Raw genomic sequence first — 22,304 nt, 5'->3', positions numbered from 1 at the left:
CCAGAAAGACGGAGCGCACCCCAGCATGATTGACGCCCGCAGGTGGACATGGTAGGTGACATATCCTTGCCTTGGCGTTTCAATAATACAGCTTCACGCGTGAACCAAACCCTCAAGATGCATGCGTGCCTGTGTATATATACACTAGGGACAGGGGCGACCGCGGCCAGCCACTCAGTGACACGTCTGCACAGCTATATTTGACCTGCGGGATTTACCGGAGCGGGCAGCCCCTACGCTCTGGTTTCATCATCCGGCTACTTCACTTCTATAGTTTTATCAACTTGGCCATCTTTCCTTGACAATAATATTTACTTTAAAGGGCCGCCTAACTGTAGCTAGATTGCACCCGAGCTCTCGCCATGTAGATTAAAGTTATGTTTCATGGCGAAATTATACTGTCAATAGCTGAGGTCCAGAATGCAATATAGTATAGTATCTTACACTCGTGTCAAAAAACTTAAGGGTAATTTACTTGGCGTGCCCATTGACTTTGACTGCTTTCCCCTAGTAGTCAACATTTTCTCTTAATAGGTTTGCAAAAAACTCTGTCACTCTAGAGAGTATATTTCGTTTAGAACGCACTGGTGTTTGTATGTATTCCCATGCTTTTAAACTTCCTGTTTACAGTGTCAGACGTGTTGGAAAGTCATTTTTTTTTTTTTTTTTTTTTTTTAAATCATTTTATGTTGAGGATATTATTGTCGTAACTGGTAACTTGTCCTGGATGTATGTCTTTAGTTAGGTGGATAGACTTAACCACCCCAAAACCTAAGTGCACGATGAGTGATAACAGAAGATGGGTGGACGGACAGACAGAGGTTTTAAGCGACAAAAGAGCTTCTAACTTGAAGTATTAAAAGTTTCTGTATTCAAAAGTTGGTCAGCCTCCTTTGATTAATGTGTTTAAATGTCACCATCGTGGATGTGCAGTAACGTTCCAGCTTTATGTGGGTCACTGGTTATGTAAGATTATGAAAATAATTAAGCAGATCTGGTTTGTAAATGAAAGTTGAGTCAAATTTACACACCCATCTTTATTGAACAAAAACGTCAAGAAAAGCTGTAAAAATGTAACCATTGTAAATAGACAAAAAGTCACAAAATCAAAAATAAACTACAAAAAAATAACTACAAAACTGCATGGTCTTTTAGTTGTTATGGGACTTAAAGAATCGGTTTAAATTCAACCTTAATTGTATTAACATTTGTAAAGGAGTAAGATGAATTTGTTTATGAGTAGATGAAAATAGTTTATTGAGTGTTAATGTTCTAACGCAATCTAATGCTAACTCTGTAATATTGTAATTAAATAATGTAATATTTAGTTGTTTAACTAATAAGAATGTGTGCGAGTTTTAGCACAAATTAGTTATTCCTATATCTTTATTTAAAAACACAGACATGAAAACAGGCTGGGATAGGAACAAAATAAGTTTTCGTGGAGCCACTTTGGTGCGGCACACTTCCTGCAAGCCACGCTTCTTTTCTTTTTATACAGACCAACCAGGGACACGTTGAATAATGCGTCACTTCCGGAGAGAACTTGACTAACCAATTACAACGGAGTACTTTAAATCGATCCACCAATCGAATGAGACGAGGTCTATTTGAACGGTGTAAAGCGGGCTGACCCACCATTCGCGAGGGAAACAAAGGGAAGGTCATCAGCTCTATACTTTTGGACCCTCGAAACTGGAATAATTCACATTTTCTCACCGTGGTGTTTGTCATTAAAGGTAACGTTCGAAGCCAATTGATTGGAATTCCACAGGGAGACGCACACGCTTTAATTTCCTCATATTCGAAGTTGAAAGGGAAGGAAGTAAATTGTTAGCTTGTTGTCATCAAGTAGTTAGCCTGTATTAGCATCGGCTAGCAATTACGGCGACGTGACGATAACTTAGACCTGCCCGTCAAATACATTTAAGTCAACCGACTTCAGTGAAATATCTTAACGTTGCCTTAATTTCGTGAAAAAATCTTTCTCAAACTTTTTTCCAGGTTACAGCCATGTCCCACAAACAGATTTACTACTCTGATAAATATGACGACGACAAATACGAATACAGGTTTGTTTTGCCAACATTTTCTCAATTATGCTATGCCATCATCGTGTTTTAATTTAAGGAAACATTTGTTGGAATTCCCGTTGTATGTCACACAATTTACATTCTCCTTAGTTATTTCCTGTGTTTTGTCTCTTCCCTTGTATCATACAGACATGTCATGCTACCCAAAGATATTGCAAAACGTGTTCCCAAGACCCATTTGATGTCCGAGACTGAGTGGAGAAACCTCGGAGTCCAGCAGAGCCAAGGATGGGTGCATTACATGATCCACCAGCCAGGTATCTTTAAAATAAGATAAAATAAAGGGTTATTTTGTTTGCTCTTCTTATCTCAATAGGGCACTGGGACATGTTGAGGGCTTTTGTTCCTAGTATTGTTTTTAACATGAGAGAGATGAGGCACATGTTATTAAATAGACAAGAATCCAGGTTTCCAATATTAAAGCTGTCCCACTTCTCCGATTCACAGATGATCTTTAAACCCATTGTTTTTAATGGTTTAGTATGGGTTGTTGGCATTGTGGAGTAGTCCGGTCGATGCCGTCGCCAATAGCTCAGTTTTCGTTCTAATGCCCAATCAAATTGCACTGTGTAGTGACGACCATATCTAACGGTAGAATTGAACTTCACAAGGCAGTGATGTGGGGTAAGTTTCAGTCGTAAGAGTACCGTACATATATCATAAATTGTCAGCATGTTTAATGCCAAGCATTCGGACAATGAGTTGACCTCGGCTTGGGTCTGGAAAAATAAACAATGGCTAAGGTTGCAAAGAGATCGGAATTTTCCAGAAGGCTTCCATGGTAAGATGGAGAAACTTTACATGGAAATTCACTGATTGTTTTTGGTCAATCTGTATGAAACGGCTTTATATTATACAGAACATAAACCTTTTGCTTTGTCATAAACTGACAACCATGCTAAGCTAATGCTATACAAATCTGAAGACATTTATTTCTAAGTACAACCTAATCAAGTTTGTAATTTGTGTTTGAAACCATTTTGGTTCCACCCACCCCCAAAAGTACCATTCAGATGTTAAATGACAGGAAACCCACCTCCTCTTCTTTCACCATGTAAAACAAAGCAGAGTTTCTGCCTGTTCTGCATTTTTGCCACACCCTTCTGAGAAAAGGCCTCTTCCCGGACCTCATCGACCTCTTCGGTCTTGTACGTCCAACTTTGCCTTGTTGTGAACAGCTTGGTTGATTTAGCCAAGATTTGTTTCACAATATATTTCCCAGCTAGATTTTAAGTTCAGGGCCAGCCTTTCTTTTAAAAAAAGCAATGACTTTTTTTCTTTTCGCAGCCCTAAAAAAAAAAAAAAAAAAAAAATCAATAACAAATAACCCAAAATGTCAACTTCTCCCTGTAAGCTTTTAAGCTGCCAATTTTTCTGCTGACTCTCGGTTGTCCTCCGCCTTCTTTCCACAGAGCCACACATCTTGCTGTTTCGGCGCCCTCTACCCAATCAGAAGTCTTAAGGATGAGAGTCTATGGTCCTTCAAGGGAACAGCCCCCCACTCAGTCGCCACAGAACAGCTCATCAAAAACAGAAGTCATGTTGGCCGTTTTCAACACAGCTTTGTGTGGCAGAGACACCTTGCAATGGGCTGATCATGCTGGACCCGAAGAAGGATTCCTGTGTTTATGAACAGTGGGTGTGGAACGGAGGAGGAGGAGCAGGAGAAGAGGAGCAAAACCAAACTTTGGGGGGGGAGGGCATCTGGGGGCATTGTGATGACGGCGACGCACTGTCTGCCTGATATTTCAAATTGGCTCACACTTCGTGTCTTCACGCATTTGTCCAACTTGCTGAACCTGCTTGGATAGTCCCGGCTTTTAACTGAACATCTGTCAAAAAGATTTGAATGAAATTGAGTGATTCCAGTAAGGGGGTTCATGGCCTAAAGCCAAGATCAGAAAGAGCAGATGGATCCTTAAGAGTTTATAATATCAATATGTGCCATTGTGACATGCTGCTGTTTGGTTGAAATGATGCTGAAACTATGCATTTTTACCGCATTTGTTGTGTGCATTCATATGATTCATTCGGAAATGAGTATCGAGTCCCTTTCAATCAGTAATACAAGCGTTGGCCCGCTCTTTGGCCAAATCTTTGTAATGAGGTCTGATTTCAGTGAGCTGCTCAGTATTTATGAATGTGTTGCCCTTTCTGAAATAAATGTAAGTTTTTAACTTTGGCAGTGTCTGGCCCTGTGTCTCTGCAGTATGACAGCTTTGCCAACATACTGTGAGTTCACAAATCCACTTGACATGAGGTAAAGGGTTTCAGGTAATGCGTGTCTTTTTACTGTTATGAATATTATGATCTTTATCCTCTTGACTTACTTTTGTGGCTGTCCAGGACTTTGTTCTGGTGTATTAATACTCATGTGTAATGGTCCATAAAGTTGGAAATACCTCCAATCCCTGACCCCTTTTTTCAGTTGCCGGCAGTTTAAAAGTTTTATGTAAACTCGACTGTTCTGGAGAGTAAATGCCACGCTTAGAAAGAATATCTTATCTTACATCACAGTACGACTATAACGAAGGGAAGGCAAACCGTTATAGAAGTGCCACGTTTTAATCACTTGTTGGGCTTAGCCCCTCACCTGCTGTACTGCAGTGTGCCGAGGCCTGCTGGGGCGGAACTGTGATCAGACACAAAAAACCGGCACGCATGCCAGACGGCACACCTTGCGAATGTGTGATATTATCATGCACAGTTGGTGTCCATCCAGCGGCCCCTGGCGACGCTGCGTCTGCTGTCTGGCGTCGTGTCTGGACCGCTGTTATTGTTATTAGCCGCCAGTGATGCTGCCAATCCAACAAATGCAAGGACGTCCCATTTGCTGTGTAATATGGGGTCTCATTTTCCTGCAAATGTCTGCGCGGTCTTAATGGGCGCAATGTTTTTACTGAACGGCCGAGTCGTTACGACGGGGCGACCGCTCAAAGGGGAGAAGCAGACGCAGCATCTGCCGCACATTTAAAAGTTATACGCGCCGCTAATGGCCGCCTCGTTATTGGCCCGGATCGTTGAGAGGATATGTGACTGTCGCATCCATTGTCAATGTTAAACGGCTTTTCATAAATTTCATTTTCTACGAGCTGCGTGGAAACATTGTGCAGAGCCGTGTAATTATTTTCGCCCCGCAGCCACTTGCAAATGAAAATGGGCAGCGACGGTGAGAATGTCGGAAAGGCTTAATCAGTCACACGAGCCTCGGAGAAAAATTCCGACCGCTGACAAATTTAACGTGACTGGGAGAGGAATGCGTTGCACTCAAGAGTGTGGGCTCAAAAAGTAAGCGCGGCTAGCTGTAAATTATATGAAGTCGCTGATTAACAATGAGGAAACACTGAAATTCTTGAAATAGAACATTTTATGCCAGGCAGAATTACTACCAATACAAAAACTATAATTTAAACACTGAACACACTGATTATGCTATCATTTGGCCTGAAGAACGACTGACTTGAAAAGAAATGGCTTTTTCTCCGCATATGACATTAAAACAGTTTCAGCAAGCGTCAACAGTATAAATGATTTAAAATAAAAAGTGAGATTTTTTAAAATTATTTTTAGCAATGTATTCCACATCAACGAGTACAACCAGACTGACTTTTGACTCTTCTGCTGATATTTGGCTGAAACTTTTATATTTCGGTGCTGAACTATTGAATGCACAAAATTTCCTTTTTCGTAGCTTCACTGCTTTCCTTGCACCAAATCTTTTAAAATACTGACAATCAAAGTGAGACATTGAACACATTCCCCAGTTGAATGTTGAAGAGATAAAATCCCCCTTTCACTCTAAAGCGAGGAACCTTTTAAAATGTCTGCTGTGACAGGCCGCTTTCAACCCCCCATGAGTTTCTCCCCACGAACTGCAGGGGGCAGTAGGACACAATCATGAAACAGGAAGTGGAAAATCAATATAGGAAGTGCATACATTCTGTGTGGAACGTAAACGTTCCTTCCTGCTTTGTTTACACCTGGATTTGAATTTGAAAGTTTCACTTTGTTTATAATTTCCACAACTGAGGATCCAGTTCCAAGATTTGATCAACCAAACCAAGCCAAGTCTTTCTCTGTCTCCCCCTGAATGTGCATGTGCATGTGTGTGTCCATGTGTGTGTGTGTGTGTGTGTGTGTGTGTGTGTGTGTGTGTGTGTGTGTCCATCCCCAGATGCCCATAAACCTCAGAGGGTGTAAACAAAGCTTCCGGAGCCCATCAGACACCGCAGGTAGCAACAGCATAACTTTGAAAGCAGTGGGTAATGGAGGATAGAAAATGCTTTTGAGAATCAAAGGGACATTTTTGGGGAAAAATGCTGTCGAGGTAATCACCGGGCTGAGGTGGTCAGCAAGTCCGGACCCCCTGCGGAGCTCCCAGCGATGTCTGCTGGGCAAAATAAGATGTTTTCAACACCTTAAGGTGGAAAAAAAGAGAGCCTGAGTGCCTGCCAGAGGTATTTAGGAATCACGGTGGAAAACGCTTCCTGGTGCATTCTTGAAAGGTAAATTACAACCCAAATCCTTGCTTGTGGACCAGACATGTGTGACAAAAATGACAGTTTTAAAAAAATATTTAAAATTTCCTATTCAGTGGTTGAAAAGGATTTTGAGCACTTAGGCTATTTCCATTATTAAGCCAGCTTTTAGTGTAATGCCTGAATGAACTGGTCATTTTCTCTATAAAATGCCAAGGACTAACAATAAAAATCAGTCAAAATCTTCGAATTTCACACTGCGTCCAGTCAGATCATACATCGGAAGCCAGACACGGCGCCACACTTTACCGCTTTGACAGAGTGAATATTGATATGTATATAATTGAGCCCATTAAGGTTTAAGCATTTTCTACACTTGCTCTCATTCAGTGTCATTTGTCAGCTCTGGGGTCCTGCTTATCAGACGATGTTGCACATGACGCGGACTAATTTCACCTTGTTGGGGCCGCGATGCATAATTCAAATTAAACTATTTGACAAGAGGAGAGTTGTCACTTTCAAGGGCACAGTTTGTAGCTCCTGCGGCTCGCCGGCACACTTCATGCAACCTGTATCAAGGCCCGTTCTCTCCATTTCAAAGGCAGCATTCATCAAATAGTTTTTCAGATGATGCATATGTCTCCCGGTCTGATGTGGAAATGAGAAATGCAACTTAAAGATTACACCGGGGCTGTGGCACAACAAGGCAGGGGCGATCAAAGGGACGGCCCCCTCTCACCCAGCCTTTTGAGCAAAAAAAAAAAAAAGATGCAATTTTACTTGACCTGAGCCTCATTCTTCTTCTTTGTCAAACGACTGTCAGTGTTGTTTTTTGCATATTGTTCTGTTGCCAGTCAGGCAAGTCTCGATCAGAGCACTCGTCTTTTAGGTGTCCTTCACCATTCATTCCTCTCATCATCATATTTATGCTGACTTTTATTGCTAGACACCAAGTTAGCTACAGATGAAAATGCAACGATATGGCTCGATCCACCTGTTACATTTGTGCTCTGCATGAAACAGCAGCTGCAATTTAACTTGCTGGTCATTTAGTACACTCAACACCGAAACACGTTTTAATCATGTCGTTCACACACATATAGTAAGTATGTTGTAAAATGTAAGTGTCAACACCTGAGAGGAAAGTTCCTGCTGATAAGTCCAGCAGCAGGAACCTCATGAGAAACAAAGTGTATTTACCTTTAACACATTTTCTCTCCGCTTTTTTTCAATCTAACCTCATACTCCCCTTGCACTCAGCTCTAAACATATTCATTATATATATATATATATATATATATATGTATATATATATATATAATACATTTAGATATAGATATACGTGTATAAAAATCACATTTACAGTATTTTAGCTACCCAGAACTTGCTTTATTAACATTGAAACAGCTCAATAAAATAATGTGGCTGGAGAATCACGACTGGGTTTTGTCCCCCTCCATCAAGTGCTCCGCTGGTGGGAATTGACGTTGAATCCCCTGTCAGGAGAGAAAAAAAAGAAAGATAGAGTCTGAAGTGTTATTAAGTTTAGCCGGATCCATGAATAATTTAAGGTGAAAAGAAAGGCGGCAAAAGGAAAGTGTGATTGAGGATAACGGGGTGTGAAGATGTGTGCGGTTGAGGACCACAAGGATGGGAAAAAAAAAAAACATTTCCAGGCCAGAAAATGGAGGTGAGACACAAACGGGGCAAGAGGTAAGTCTTCACAAGTGGGTAGGAGAGATGTGAATGGAAATGAAAAACACAATGGGGCGGAAGAAGAGGAAAAAAGGAAAAAAAAATCGGAAAGGAGACGGCAATGGAGGAGAGAAGGTCAGGCAGGGAGATGGAAAGTGCTCTGGGGAGGGGGTGGGGTGGTGGTGAGGGAGGGTATTTATGTTTGAGTGTCAGCAGCGCAGCGGGGCGCCTCCTAAAAGGAAGTTTGGTCGCGGGGGAGCCGACGGGACGGACGCAGGGAGCTGCTGTTGGTGGGAAGACAGGCTGACGGAACAAAGAGCTCCAAATTGCCGCCATTAGACCGTCCAGGGAATCTGAATATCACAGCAACACCCCTCATACCCCCCCCCCCCCCCCCAACCCGGAAATAATTCATGGGACTCATCTGTCAAAGTATACAAAAAAGCGATTCTGAGGTTAATATTCTGTGAAACAACAAACCGCCTGTGATAAATTAACCTGTGAATAATACATTTCCAGACGATGTATAATTCAGCCGGTGAGGTCGGACTGACGGAGGTGGTGGTGATGGTGGTGGGGGGTGAGGGGGTAGAGGAGGGTCGTTGACACGCAGGGCCGCCGGGGGTCAGTGGGACAGCGGCTGGCGGAGGCGAGCGTCCCAAATTGAATTTGAATCACCTGCGTATACCGAGTGAAATTAAATCGAATGAATAATTGAAGCTAATTGAGGCTTCTCTGCAGGCGCAAGTCCGGCCGTTCAGGACGTGGCGGTGACATCATCAGGAGCAGGCGGCTGAGAAACAGACAACCGACACTCTCACAGGTTTGACCCCTGTCGGCACTTTGACTTTGGTTTTAAACTTAAAAAGAAAAAAATTATCAAGAGTAGGCTGATGATTTATCACGTTAAAATCACTACCTGTTCTTTTCTTTATGCAAGGACACAATTCACCATCCTAAGGTTTCTAGGAAGAATGGCTTTAGCTTTTATTCATGCTGCCGCGGCCAAAATCTCAGAAAATATTTCATCATCCACAGCATTTTTCTTTCGTTTGAAATTAGTGACCCGGATCTTAAACGGGGCTCGACACACCACGCCGTGTTTTTCAAGAGCTGGCCGGCAGTGATTTTGCTTTGCAAGTGACATGCCGTCATTCTCAGATTGATAGATTGATTCCCACCAAATGTTTCCTTCGCTGTGCAATTCTGTTTTGCGACTGGCTGTGAAATCTCCTGGGGAACTGAAGGCTGAAGGACGGCGTTCCAGGCAATCGTTTTCTATCTGCTCGCAAGAGTCGGCTCACCTTTTATGTAGTCATTAATTTTGTGATTCCTGGTCAAGGAAAAGAAACAAAAAAATCTGTGGAAACAATATCCAAATGAGCGGCCGGAAGAATTAAAGCTGTGTTGACACGGTGGACGAGGGGCTCTGTTGTTCATAAAGTCATTTTTCTTTTTCAAATGGTAAGTGATTTGCGTAGTTTAAAAAAAAAAACGAACAATTTGTGGTCAGCCTCGACAAAGACTGTTAACACAGTCCCAGTGTTCACTATTTGTCACAAAACAAAAGCCGACATAATGATAAAAGGTTTTAAAAATGAGAAGTTAAAGCAAAATTGCCAGTTGCCTTGTTCGTCTTGACGAGATAGGAGCGAAAGAAGTGGGAGAAAAAGAAATAAAAGAGGGATTTCCTTGTCATTTCAAAACACTGCTCTTATAACTTTTGCATCTTATGGTAACATGAAACAAATCACTGCACCGGCAGCCAGCAGCGGGCATTGCTGGACGAGGGGAAAATCCTGCTTTCAGCTGAACTGAGTGGTGACTGTGTCCCTGCTAAATGATTCAGGCCCAGCCCTCCGTTTTTCTACCACCGCCTCTTATCCCGCACTCAAGGCAGCCGAGGTGCTTTAGTCCATCTCAGGCTCTCTCAGGGTGAGTGGATGAGTTGCCGGGGGCACGTGGAGAGACAAACAGCCGTCCACGCTCACATCTTTGGCGAGGCGGGAAGCTGTGGAGAGACACGGGGGCGACGCGCCGACCCGCCCACAGGACGGCACCGAGTGGGAATCCAACTCTCAACCCCCTCTCCGACGCGGATTGACTCCAATTTTCACATGGTGAAAACAACAACATAACGGCACTCTTGGAAGATTAGCAGTCTGAATTACACAGGATCTCAAGATCACTGCCCCAGAACCAATTTTCAGCTCTTCTTCTCAAACAGAGAAAGAGAGAAAACAGTCATTACGGCTCCTGTTGTTTGAAGCGCTCTGAGTCGGTGCTGCTCCAAGGTGGGATATTGAGATCAGCGGCTAAAGTCCTGGTGCTCTGACTCACACAGGATGTGAATTTTTTTTTTGTTGAATCGGTCAAGTTCCGTGGAAATGAGCAGCAGGGGTCAAGCTTGCTGTCCCTGTGCCGACCGAAGCCAAAAAATACACTGCATTTCTCTCGCTTCCTGCCACATCACATCATCCCTCCCCCAGCGGTGGCTTTGAGGCGGGCGGCTTTATTATCCTGCCATATATTTTGGATTATGTCCTGAGATGCCGTCGAGAGGAAATAGGGCTCCAAATGAAATCAGCCCCCAAAACGCCGCGGCCAGCGCCTCATGTATTTTCAGGAGGCTTTTTCCGCGAAAGGCGGGTTATAAATCAATTTTAGGACCAACCGAGACTTTATCTTGATTCTCCACCTCGGCAATTCCTTCAGGGGTCTTTTAAACATTAGTATATTTCTCTCCGTGGCGACTGGAGGTCGAAGAGTCCGGCTGCTCTCTCTTTCTTTTTTTTTTTATCGGCCGAGGCGACTCAATGGAGGCTGACTCAGCCGCTGTGTTTACACGGACTTCTGCTTGTTAGTCTTGATCCCGGTTTGGATCAAAGCGAGGCGGTGGCATCGGGTTTACACAGACAGACCTGAATATTCATCTCTCTGTTGTACGATCAGAGTCTGATTACAGGCCACAAAGTCCTGGAAAGTGATTTTTTTTTTTTTACCCCATAGTGAGAACAAAATAATATCTAAGACCACAAAGGAAAAAACTCATTTTGAAACCTAAGGTGTTGTGTATATTGGCTCAGCGACTTTCCCACAGCAAGAACTGCAGATTTCTTTTTTCAAAATCTGAAAATATCATTCATTCATTCATTCATCTTCTATTTCCGCTTATTCCTATTCAGGGTCACAGGGGTCTGCTGGAGCCTATCCCAGCTGTCTTAGGGCGAAGGCAGGGTACACCCTGGACAAGTCGCCAGTTCAAATATCACTGTGGTTTATTGCAATGCTTCAGTTGAACTTTGCGTTTAGACTTCTCACTGAAGAGGTCACCTATTGTTTGGTAGCTCCCATCAAAAATATCCTCCCAAAACAATTTACCGTTGCCTTTGCCGCAGGACAGAACTCAGTTTCTTCTCCTCTCGACCAACCTGATGCCCCTGTTGCTTCAGGTCACATTTCTGGACTTTCCCCCTGGTTTCTAAAACCCTGATGTGATGTTTTGGAAAATAATGGAATGGACGAGCAAACCTTTGTTGTCATTGCATGTAGCAAACAGCGAACTTTGGCGTTGAGTTGGAAGCTCACATATAAAAACCTGTGGTTTGAAACCACGTAAATGAAAAACCAGCAGGTGTACATATAAAAAAAACCAGAAAAACAAAACAAAAAAAGGATTTCTTTAAAAAAAAAAAAAAGAATCCTTTCAATCACCGCCCACATTACCAGCTGCACCTGTTGAAGGGAAGTGAGAGAACAAACATCCTTCTTGTGCACATCGGCCGGGCCGCTATAAAGGAAAAGGAAAGACTTCCACTCGGCCTTGACGGGCGAGAGACGCCGTCTGGACACTGAGACTGTTGTTATCGATCAGCTCGTCTGCCCCGGAGTGGCCTCGCTCCTTCACCAAGCCTGCGGCGGTGGCGGCAACTCCCTCTCACCCAAAAACGACGGTCATCAATGCAAACGGCCCCCGGAGGCTCCTCGGCGTCCGACGTATTGACCACTTTTTGCGTGGCGGCTCGGCCCCCTCAACCCCCCTGGGACGTGGTGCCGTGTCATAGCTGAGTGCCGACGCTTATGAAGTGCACTCCTGGGGAGTCGCTGAATCTCTCGACCAGCCTCAGACCGTTTGCTTGATAGATCGGCAATACATGAGCCACTTCCTCCCCTCTCTTTGCTCTCCTTACTGCCTGTCATCCAAACACATCTTACAGTGATGCTTGTCGACTGGTAGCGGCCAATCAGACCCATATCCCCCCACCAAAAAAAAAAAAAATCTAATATATTTGAATAATGCATCACAACATGTCTGACAATCATTCTGTGGATTATTGTTGGAACAAGCCTGAGCTGTTTTTGAAATAAAAAGACTCTCAGTGCAGTTCTGCCTCCTTCCCAGACACCTAGATATATATTGTATCTGTGTGTGTGCATGCGTGCGTGCGTGCGTGTGTTTGTTCTTTCTAGCATTAGAATATTCTTCGGCACAGTACTAGAAAGTTATAAAAAGCCAGCGCTGCAATTTTCACTTCCTTTACTCATTCATCACAAACCCTGGAGACACAGTGGCAGTCAAGTCGTCCATCACCGTAACTTGGCCCCGGTGGTGTCGACACATTGACAAACAGTATAAAGCCGGCAATTGAGATTGATATAAAAGCTCTGGACATCATAAAGTCGACTCCAGCAGCTAACCGGCGGCACTCCGGGTAATTTGAGAGGGAGCGAAAATCTACAAAACATGCAGATCAAAACGGCGACAAATAAAAATCTGAAATAAAAATCCACGCGGGTGGAAGAAAATGTGGCAAAAATTTTGGATTTCCAAGCAACAGAATGGCGCTCGGGCTGAGGACTTGTCGCTTCTGGCCGCGAGGGGAGGGAAGGTGTTAGAAGCTAATTGTAACCCCCCCATCACCTCTCCACCAATAAAATGACAGCAGCATTTAGGCAGTGTTAAACAGCCAGCGGCCGGCTGCTTTGGCTTGTGCAGGGAAGGGAAGAAAAAAAGCTCACCAGCTCATCTGCCTGGTGTTCTTGGCTCTCTGCTACATATCTGGGGATTAAAAGTGAATTGAACTCCGGCGTGCAGGAAAGAATGGACATTAGCCACAAAGTGCTATCAATGTCCTGCGGACGCACATGAAAACAGTAATCTTTTCTGACAAGACTCTGACATTTTCAGCACCGCTTCCGCTCTTTTTTCTTCTTTTTTTTTCAGTATTTCATCCCAGAGCCTTACAAGCCCTCTTCATTTTTTTTTTTTTTTTTTTTTATCTGAGCCTCAGTGCTTTTAGCCTCCCTCTCTGAATTAGCTGTCAGCCAGCCGTGGACTCCTTCTTGGCGCAGCTCAAATGACTGAATTAGGCCCTACCTTTAAAGATAATTGCTTAATTGGGGCTTTTTCATATGCTGTCGGAAGCTGAGGACCTGAGAAAAGGCTCTGATAACTAACGTAATTATGCGGCGGCGGCGGCCGCAGATATTTCCCATTTGCAGCTAGTGAAGAATGAGCTGACAGCCCGACGCTTCCTCCCTTTCTCCCGTGGACTCTGAGATACAGCCGAGGCGAAGCCCCCCTTTCAGTAATAAAATACTGCGAAGGGCACGTTTTCCCGTGCAATGACGGCCGTGCGTGTGAGTGAGTGGACCGGCATTTGCGAGGAGGGCCTCGTGACCGTATCTGAATGAGACGTCAGAGAGTGTTTGAATCCGTCTGGCGAACGTCTCTCTGCTTTTAGCCCCGCTGTTCGAGAGGCGCCTCCCTCCCCTTGTCCACGTGCAGCTCCTGCATACAAAAGTGTCAGATGAAGTCTTTTTGTGTGAGACGTTTCGAGGGGAGGGTGGGAGGGTGGGAGGGAGGTGTAGCGTGCGTGGCAGCAGCTTTCGCCTCATTCAAAAGGCTCCACTGTCAATAGAACTCTGCCTACTGAGAGCAGCAGAGACGTGGAGGAGGAAGATGAGGAGGTTGAGGTGGAGGAGGAGAACGGGGAGAAGGTGGTGAAGGAGGAGGTGTTGGAAGAGGTGGAAGAAAAAGAGAAGGTGATGGGAAGATGGGTTCAGAGGAGGAGGAGAAGGTGGAAGAGAAGAATGAGATGGAGCTAGAGGAGGAGGTGAAGATGAGGAGGTGGAGAACGAGGAGGAGAAGATGAGGAGGTGGAGAACGAGGAGAAGGCAAGAGGACGAGGGCGAGAAGGTGGAGGAGGAAAAGATGGGGGTAGAGGAGGGTGAGAAGATTGAGGAGGAGGAGGGGGAGGAAGGGGGTGATATAGTTATTGTCGGAGGTGAATAACGGCGTGACGTCAGGCTGAGCATTGGGAGTCAGAGTGGGATAGGAAGGCGATGGAGGGGGAGGACGGGGAGGCCAGATTAGTTTTGCACCGCGTCCGACAGATGATAAAAACACAGAGGGGTGAAAAAGGGAAGCAGAAAAAGATGGGGGTGGGAGGTTGGGGAGGATTAGTGCCACTCCAGGACACCAGGGGGAGTGAGACACAGAGGAGTGGGACAGCGGGAGGAAGGGGAGGAATCTCTGCAGTTTCCAGTCCTGGATTAGTTTGGCTCCAGGGAGTCGGGATTAAAGGGGGATGGCGGAGTTTTGTGATCTGGGCGTCGTCGCAAAAACAAAACCTCTTATCAATCAATTGTTGACAAAGTGAGACCCGGAATAATCATCTTCTCTCTCTCTGGCAGCCTGCTACCAGCAGCCCTCTGGGCTGAATATATTTATTAAATGTCGCTGGCAGCATAGTTTTATTGCTAATGATGCAGTGACACATGGAATTTTAAACCAAAAAAAAATTGGAGGCTGGGTGTAAAAGTTTTGAGCAGCGTATTATTTTTCAAACTGATATTGCACCCTTAGATTTTTCATCCTGGACTCAAATGAGATGCTGTTACATACTCATACATACTCAGAGGTTTAATGGTATAAAAACATTTTTTTAGCGGTGTAAACAGAAATACGTGTAGGCTGTGAAATATTAGGGCGGAGGGCAAACTGAAGGTGCAACATCGGCAGGAGGAAACAATGCCCCATAGAAATGTTCCTGACCAGCTGACTATGCAGCTGTCAATTTATACATGCATGTGTGTATAATTATTTCTTAGCCACACACTGTCATATTTTCAGTCTGCTTTTGTGTGTTTTTGGCTGATCTAATCTCACACCAAGTAGTTCTTTCTATCTTTCCATGGAGTTCACTGACAAGAAAGATTTTGTGCAATACGACTTTTTGATGCATGAAAATACATCAAAATGTCTTTTTGCTCTTCCTTTGTGACTTTTACTGTGTTGTGTCTGGCATTTTGGTTAAAAAAAAAAAACACAACCGCATTATGTTATGTTACAAGCAGGTAAAAATGCTCCTTTTTCCTCTGGATTATCTTGGCTCAAACTGTGAGCGTTGGTGCCAAAAAGCTTTTTCAGATTCAGCAGTTTCTTTAACAGCACATCCTGATGGCCGCGGGCAACGCTGGCAACCTGAGACGTGTTTACTCCTGTTGGACAAAATTAAACCGCATGTAGGAAGGCCGGTTGATTCATTGAGGTAAAATAAAGGAATTTTACAAGAAAAATGTAAATAAGGGTTCCGGCTGTCATCGGTCAGATTGCCTTGGAGCTTTAAATCTTGGCTGTTGGCTATTTTGCAAGTTGTTTTCCTCTGATACAGGAATGCCTTGTTATCACCAAAAACACACTTGTAAATGGTTAAAACAGACATTTTACCTGAGCGTTTGTGCCTCCTGCTGCGTCGGGGGCATAACTGCATTTTCATCACGTCTGCTGCAGACGGCAGACTATCGCAACACGCCGTCGCACAGTCATTTTATACCCTCTGCAGAAAGCAGGTTGCAATTTTTCTTGTTTTATCTGCGTCCTTAAAAAAAGAAATCACGAATTGCAGGAATCAAAGTGAGCATCTCCAGCTGTTGTCTTTTTTTCACAGCCGGCAGAAATGTGTTGTTTTTCTTGGAAAGGAAAGATAAGAGGAGGAGATTTTTTTCCGCCTGTTATTAAGGCAATCAGGGGGGCCATTAATGTTAAAACAGTGCCCTTCCTGTGATAGAGGATATGAAATGATGCAACAACAACAACAAAACATCATCTGTGTCTGAGTGTTTTTTCAAAGTGGGGAAGATGAGATAACAACAAGACGGCAAACTAGCTTCCTGGCTATTGGCGCCTTTGTAAGCAGCCAGAAAACGACAAATAATAGCTCTTAATGGGGGTGTGGGGAGGGGTAAAAGAGGGGGGGCTCAAGCACAACGTTGCTGCTTTGACTTGTCTGCTTGGGTCTCCAGGTGTCGGTGAAGAGCTAAAGCTAGCGCGGTCCGACATGCTAGCGAGCCACGTGGGCGCCCCTGCGAAAGGCGCATGCGTTTCCCTTCACAATGCGGCCTGACAGGAAGTGAAGGAAGGTGGAGAGGGAGGGGGGTGGACTGCTATGACTGGCCCATTAGCCGGGGGCCTTGCCTGTCAGTGTCAGCGGGGGCCTCAGCTGTGGACGGTGGGCAACAATAGTTACAGAGGAACATTGTTAAAAAAAAAGAAAAAAAGAAAAAAAAAAGGATCCTCGCTGTCAAGATCTGGACGTCCTCCTAAAGTCTACAGAGCCGAGGGTCACGGGGCGCCCGGTTAACACTGGCGAAAAGAGAATAACAAGTCTGGCGTTTTGTACAGATTGACTCTGAAGAGCGTCCCAATGTGAATATCAAACCTCCACCGTGACAAATAGGCAAAGAGGGCGAAGGGATGAGGGCAGTGGGAGGGAGGGAAGCACGCTTGAATTGATGGAAAGAGGTTGCGATAGAAAAAAAAAACGCGTGGGGGAGGGGGGACAGGAGGCAGATGGAGAGAGGTGACAGTGCAGAGAGAGAGAGAGAGAGAGAGAGAGAGAGAGAGAGAGAGAGAATGAAGGATGGAGAGAGGGAAGGTTTGTGTTTAATTAGCGGCCCTGGAGAGTGTCTTGTTTGAGCCGAGAAGGAGTCCGGGATGTTCTCTAATTGGCCCCGCTCTGTGGAGAAGGAGGCAAGGAAACGAGGAGGGGAGGGGACGGGGGAGGGGGACGGGTGAGTTAGAGACCCAGAAGAGGTGGGGGGGCGGTAAGACTGGACCTCGGCCCGCTTGGTTGCATGTATGGCAGAAAGATAACGCTGCCGCTGGAGACGGGAGATCTTTTTTTTGTCAGCGGGCGGTGCTAACCTGCGGCTAGCACACTTCACCCCAGCCAGACGTCTCACTCGGCTGCGAGCGGCGGCAGCGGTGGCGGCGCTAAACCTTGAAAATCCTCACACACACACAACTCCTGGCTGATGTTTTGTTATCACATGACTGTCACTGTTTTTACGGGGCTAACCTGTCACAGTTTGCGCATGTATTTTGGGGTTTGGGGAGGGGGGGACTGTTTCTGTTGAAATACGGTGCGTTCAGTGTCAACTTAGCAGCAACAAATTCTGGCGCGCCGCGCAAATCGTATCGCAGAAGCTAAAGGCCTTCACGCAGAGTTCTGGAAACGCGTCCTAGCCAACGAGATAAAGTGAAGCCCCGGCGGCGAGAAGTTAGCATGTTCCCCCCCAAGTCTGAGTGGGTTCTCGCAACTGGGAAAAAGATAAACATATTTTCCATCAAAGCAAAGTCACGCTCCCCCGCTGTGCTCGCGTGGGATGTAGCATATTATGCCAACACAGCGACAGAGCGAATGGTTTTTTTTTTTTTTTTTTTAGAAAAGAAAGAAAGCGTAACCTTTCATTAACTCAACCATTGATGCATTTCACGGCATGCGGATGGAGGGGCCAGGGGAGGGGGATAGCGGGGGGGGGGGGGTCAAGGAGAAGCTTGGTTGCCGTGACACGCCGCAAAAAGAGGAGTGGAGACGACGAGGCTCGGAGGATATGAATAAGGGAGCAGCAGAGATGGATGAGGGGAGCGGGGAGAGGCAGCGGCGAGACAGAGATGGATGGAGTGAGCAGCGTCCGGGGCCGTACGGGGGCCACGGCTGGACGGGGGAGACGAGTCGAGTCGCAGATGCACAGAGGAGATCCGGGGGAAGGAGGCTTTTGGAGAAATGACAAGTCAAGAAGTTGGGGAAGGTGGGGATAATGAGCAAAAGGCAGGGAGTGCGTGTCTGCGCACAGGTGTGTGTCTTCGTCTGTGTGTGTATGTGTTGTGAAAGAAAAGTAGGGAGGGAGGCCTGGAGGGAGAGAAAAAGAAGTTTATCAGGGGAAAAAATATCAGAGCGGAGAGAAAAAGAAATGCATGCAAAAGATGTGATATAAGCAGGAAAATGAGCGGGTATGTGGACTGAAAGAGGAATAATATTCTGGTCGGGGGGGGAGGGTGTTGGTGGTCATGGGGGGTAGGGCGGGGTGTAGTGGGGGTGGGGGTAGTAGTCGATGCAGAGACAAAGCTGGGCCACCACGTTCCTCTTCATCCACTCCGTTTAAGACGCTGGCATTATTCTAACCGTGGCGGTGATCGATACGCGTGACGGCCCTATTGGTGATCAATCAAAGTGCCAAGGCGGGATTGATCGTACTCAGTCAAATGTGACATAAACAACACCTCCCCTCCCCCGCCACCACCCACCCCACCGCTCTCCCTCCGCACCCCACAACCACCACCCTCGGTCGATGGCAGTGTAAGTGCACGGGGTCCAAGACAAACAGCCCGCGTCTCAATTATCCCGTCCTTTCGTTGCTTCACTTTGGCAAAGAGCGGGATTCATGCAGCACGGAGAAAACGCCCGAAGACGACGCTCATCGTGCAAATCGGTAAAGTTCGTCGTGGAAAAGGAAGATAAAGAATTACAAGTTTAGCTTAACTTTTCCTCCGACTGAGGCAACAATCAGTTGGGGAGACCTTTCGCTTTCCTTTTCCCCTCCTACTTCTTCTTCTTCTTCTTTCCTTCCTGCTCAGCAAAGTTAATAACACAGCAGACAACCACAAAAACAATCAGATAACGAAGAGCCATGAGAGGTGCCTTAATTATAGCCGGTGGCTAATTATGCTAGATTAAAGCTGTGCTTGTCGCGCGGATGTCACCCTATAATGAGACAGAATGCAGCAAGGGTCACGGCAGAAGGTGAGCAAAGGCAGTGGACCACACACACACACACACACACACACACACACACACACACACACACACACACACACATTTCGTTGGCCAAGTCCAGGCTCTATGTTTAAAATCCTTATTAGTGGCTCGGATAATTGTGCAGCCTATCGGATGTAAACGAGGCGGCGGCCGCGATCGATGCGGCTGGCCATTCAGTTCCGGCTGATAAACAAAAGGCAGCGGCGGTGATACATGGGCGGGACGCCGCTGTGCCGCATTATGGATAACCCTGGCTAACCCTGTGTTCCGACTGCACCTGCAATTAAGCGATAATAGCGGGCCACAGACGCTTCCTATCGCCGCTAAATTATGCCCAGGCTGACCTCCGGGGGCTAGCTAGCGCCGTCGCGCGGGGAGCTATCGGCGGCCGTAATGCACCATTATGATATCGAACCTCTGACAGCGTCCCGCCTCTCTCTCCCCTCCAGCCGCTGCCGAACCTCCTCCCTCCCTGTGCTGCTGAAGCATCCAGACGGAGGGAAGCCTCTCAGCCCCCAACGGTGGTATGGCTGACTTGACCACGCTACTGAGACTAATTGGTGCCATCCTAAACAACGGGCTCATTAAGATGTGAGAGGAGATAGCGGGGCACGCCAGCGGACGGCCGTGTGTGGGTAGCAAACATGCAGCACCTTATCGGACTGAGGTTAAAGGGTCATCAGAGCAATATATATATTTTTTTGCCTCTTGCCGTTGCAACGTTTTAGCACAGAACCACTCAATACAATATCATGGCCTGACGTTGAAAGGCAGTGAGATCTGCTCTTGAACTTGATGGCTATTTTCTTAGCAACACTTTAGCTTTATTTTCAGCTACGCAATCTCTTACAGCGCTGGAGTACCGTTTGGAAAAGAGCAGCGCACTAATACAATGCTGACGGTAATTTAATAAGGGCGACGCACATTTATTTGAACTCCACTCTTCTGAAAAGCTTTGAGAGCCTTTCCTGTTCACACTGCCGAATTCTCCTCACGTGTCCTCGTAATCACAAGGACACCTGGGAAGAATTGACCAACGTGCTTGACAGTCGGTGGTGTATTATTGACAAAACACAGGATCAGACACCATGTTGTAAAAAAAATAAAACAATCTTACTATAATGCTGAACTGGAGTCACTGCACAATTTTGCAAACTGTTGATGAGCATGAGTCAGAATGTGATGCGTTAGCGATGACAATGCATTATATAATATGTATAATACTGCCCACTCGCGACCACTATGCTCCAGAATATTGCACATTAGTGACGAAGATGATCCAGAATATTGAACACGAGTGACAATCATCGTTACAGAGGAAGCCCGATGTGGCAGTGGGGGGGTTGGAAGTGAAACGCAGCCCTGGAAGCAAACGTGGTTGAGCGGCGAAGGCCTCTGATCGCTTCAGCGCCTCCTCCTCACTCGGCGAGCCGTCCCTCCGTCACGGGGTGAGAGGAGGGGAACGGACAGCGTTGTCCAGAGCAAACGGAGCAGAAGAGTGAGCAGGGCGGAGGAGGAGACGGAGAAGGAGGAGGAGTGAAAACACAAAAACAGAGCAGGTCGGTCGGGTCGGGTCGGGTCGGGAGGAGGGAGGTGGATCTTCCTCCCCTCCAGAAGTTGTTCCTCTCCTCCGGTTCTCCTCCGTCACCCCACCCCGTGTTTCTCTCCATCCCTGCGACTCCTTTCATGGCCCTCTGGCTGCGTGAGCCCCCCCCCACCCACTTGCCGTGTCGGCTGCCACTCCTCAGCCGCGACCCTGTCACTCCTCCGACTCGCGGCTCACACCAGCGGCGGGTCGGGTGTCGCCAGCGGAGCTTGAATCTCGCAGCCGTTGTTGTCGGACAGAGCAGAGCCTGTGACGGAAGCCAGTGTGACAGCTGAGCCGCTGACCTTTGACCCCGGGACCACCGACGGGGAACCGGACGCACACGCACCAACAAACACACACCTGGACGTGTCGGATGTGGCTGCGTTGATGCTTTTGATTAACGAGCGTCCTTTTCGGGTTTTTTCGTACTTTTGATTGGAACGTTAACACGTGGGTCGTGGAAGAAAATGCAGCGTGAAACCAAGGTGCGCACATTGTGAAAGAGAAACATTTCAGGTTTAGGACGCTGTCAAAACATCCTGCTTCTGAGCCTCTAATTAACAAACGACATAATTCAGTTTTTTTTTTTTTTTTTTTTTAAATGAAAGGACAGCAGCACTTAGCCTGTCACAGCTGTTTCAATAGCGCGCAGGCCTTTTGTGCTCGGAAGAGAAAAAAAATTCTTGTCTACCGCAAATGCCAAATCCTCCCCGGCGTTTTAATCTGTCTCAGTTTTTAACAGCGCATGAGTTATGGAGTTATTAATGGTAATAAGTCATGGATTGAGATGGGGTTGGTCGTGTAATCCTCACAGATGAGTTGCGTAGAAGACAGCTCATCTGCGCCCGGTGGCCAGTCCTGGTACTGCAGCTCTACATAACTCCGCAGTGCTTAAGCGACGACTCTTTTTGATTCTTCTTACCAAATTCCTATTCCATGCAGCGCATTTTGCCAAACATGATATTATGGGATGTCGCCACAGAGTGAGCGACTCAGACGGTCAATCTTCGTTCGTCGCCTCCCTATCTCTTTATTTTTTCCAAGTGCCTCCTGTTTGTTGTGATCACTTACCTCTGGTCTCACCTCAGGTCCACTCTCTGCCACGTCTCACCTCCGCCTCACCCCCCCCCCGTCTCACCCTCGACTCCCCTAACGTGCTGCACCTGTGCCTTGTCCTCGCCCCCGTCCAAGTGCATTTAAGTCTGTGTCCTTGTCCATACATATTAACATTTTCCTTTTCTATCATTATATATTTTATAATAATAATATATTATTTTATTTTTTATTTCATGAATGTATTTTTTTAAACAAATTTAGCCACATACTCACATATCGCTGGCTTTGTCCC

General features: G+C 46.1%; 2 protein-coding genes across 3 annotated transcripts in view; both read left to right on the top strand.

Annotated features, from left to right (window-relative positions):
* The window catches only part of LOC142877496 (protein C1orf43-like), a 236,417-nt gene that overhangs the window by 80,962 nt on the left and 133,151 nt on the right, over positions 1–22,304 (top strand). The window lies entirely within an intron of this gene.
* Positions 34–4,275, top strand: cks1b (CDC28 protein kinase regulatory subunit 1B). Of its 2 annotated transcripts, none has more exons than XM_076012185.1 (4): positions 34–51; positions 2,005–2,072; positions 2,223–2,350; positions 3,506–4,275. In XM_076012185.1, exons 1-4 carry the CDS (start codon positions 49–51, stop codon positions 3,553–3,555), a joined length of 249 nt encoding a protein of 82 aa, XP_075868300.1. In that variant the 5' UTR covers positions 34–48; the 3' UTR covers positions 3,556–4,275. The 2 variants fall into 2 exon arrangements, with proteins under 2 accessions (XP_075868300.1, XP_075868302.1); XM_076012187.1 differs by lacking the exon at positions 34–51 and adding an exon at positions 1,586–1,739.

This window comes from Nelusetta ayraudi, unplaced genomic scaffold (genome assembly GCF_046127955.1).
Source record: "Nelusetta ayraudi isolate G7.1 ecotype Tasmania unplaced genomic scaffold, CSIRO-AGI_Nayr_v1 ptg000135l, whole genome shotgun sequence".
In the NCBI taxonomy this organism is placed as follows: domain Eukaryota; kingdom Metazoa; phylum Chordata; class Actinopteri; order Tetraodontiformes; family Monacanthidae; genus Nelusetta; species Nelusetta ayraudi.
The sequence above is the reverse complement of the archived record's forward strand: the minus strand, read 5'-3'. Positions and strand labels throughout refer to the sequence as shown.

Bases quoted from the DNA above. Each gene is read 5' to 3' on its own strand.
- cks1b (XM_076012185.1), top strand. The intron at 2,073-2,222 runs GTTTGTTTTGCC...TGTATCATACAG, and splicing joins GACGACAAATACGAATACAG to ACATGTCATGCTACCCAAAG. The intron at 2,351-3,505 runs GTATCTTTAAAA...TTCTTTCCACAG, and splicing joins TTACATGATCCACCAGCCAG to AGCCACACATCTTGCTGTTT.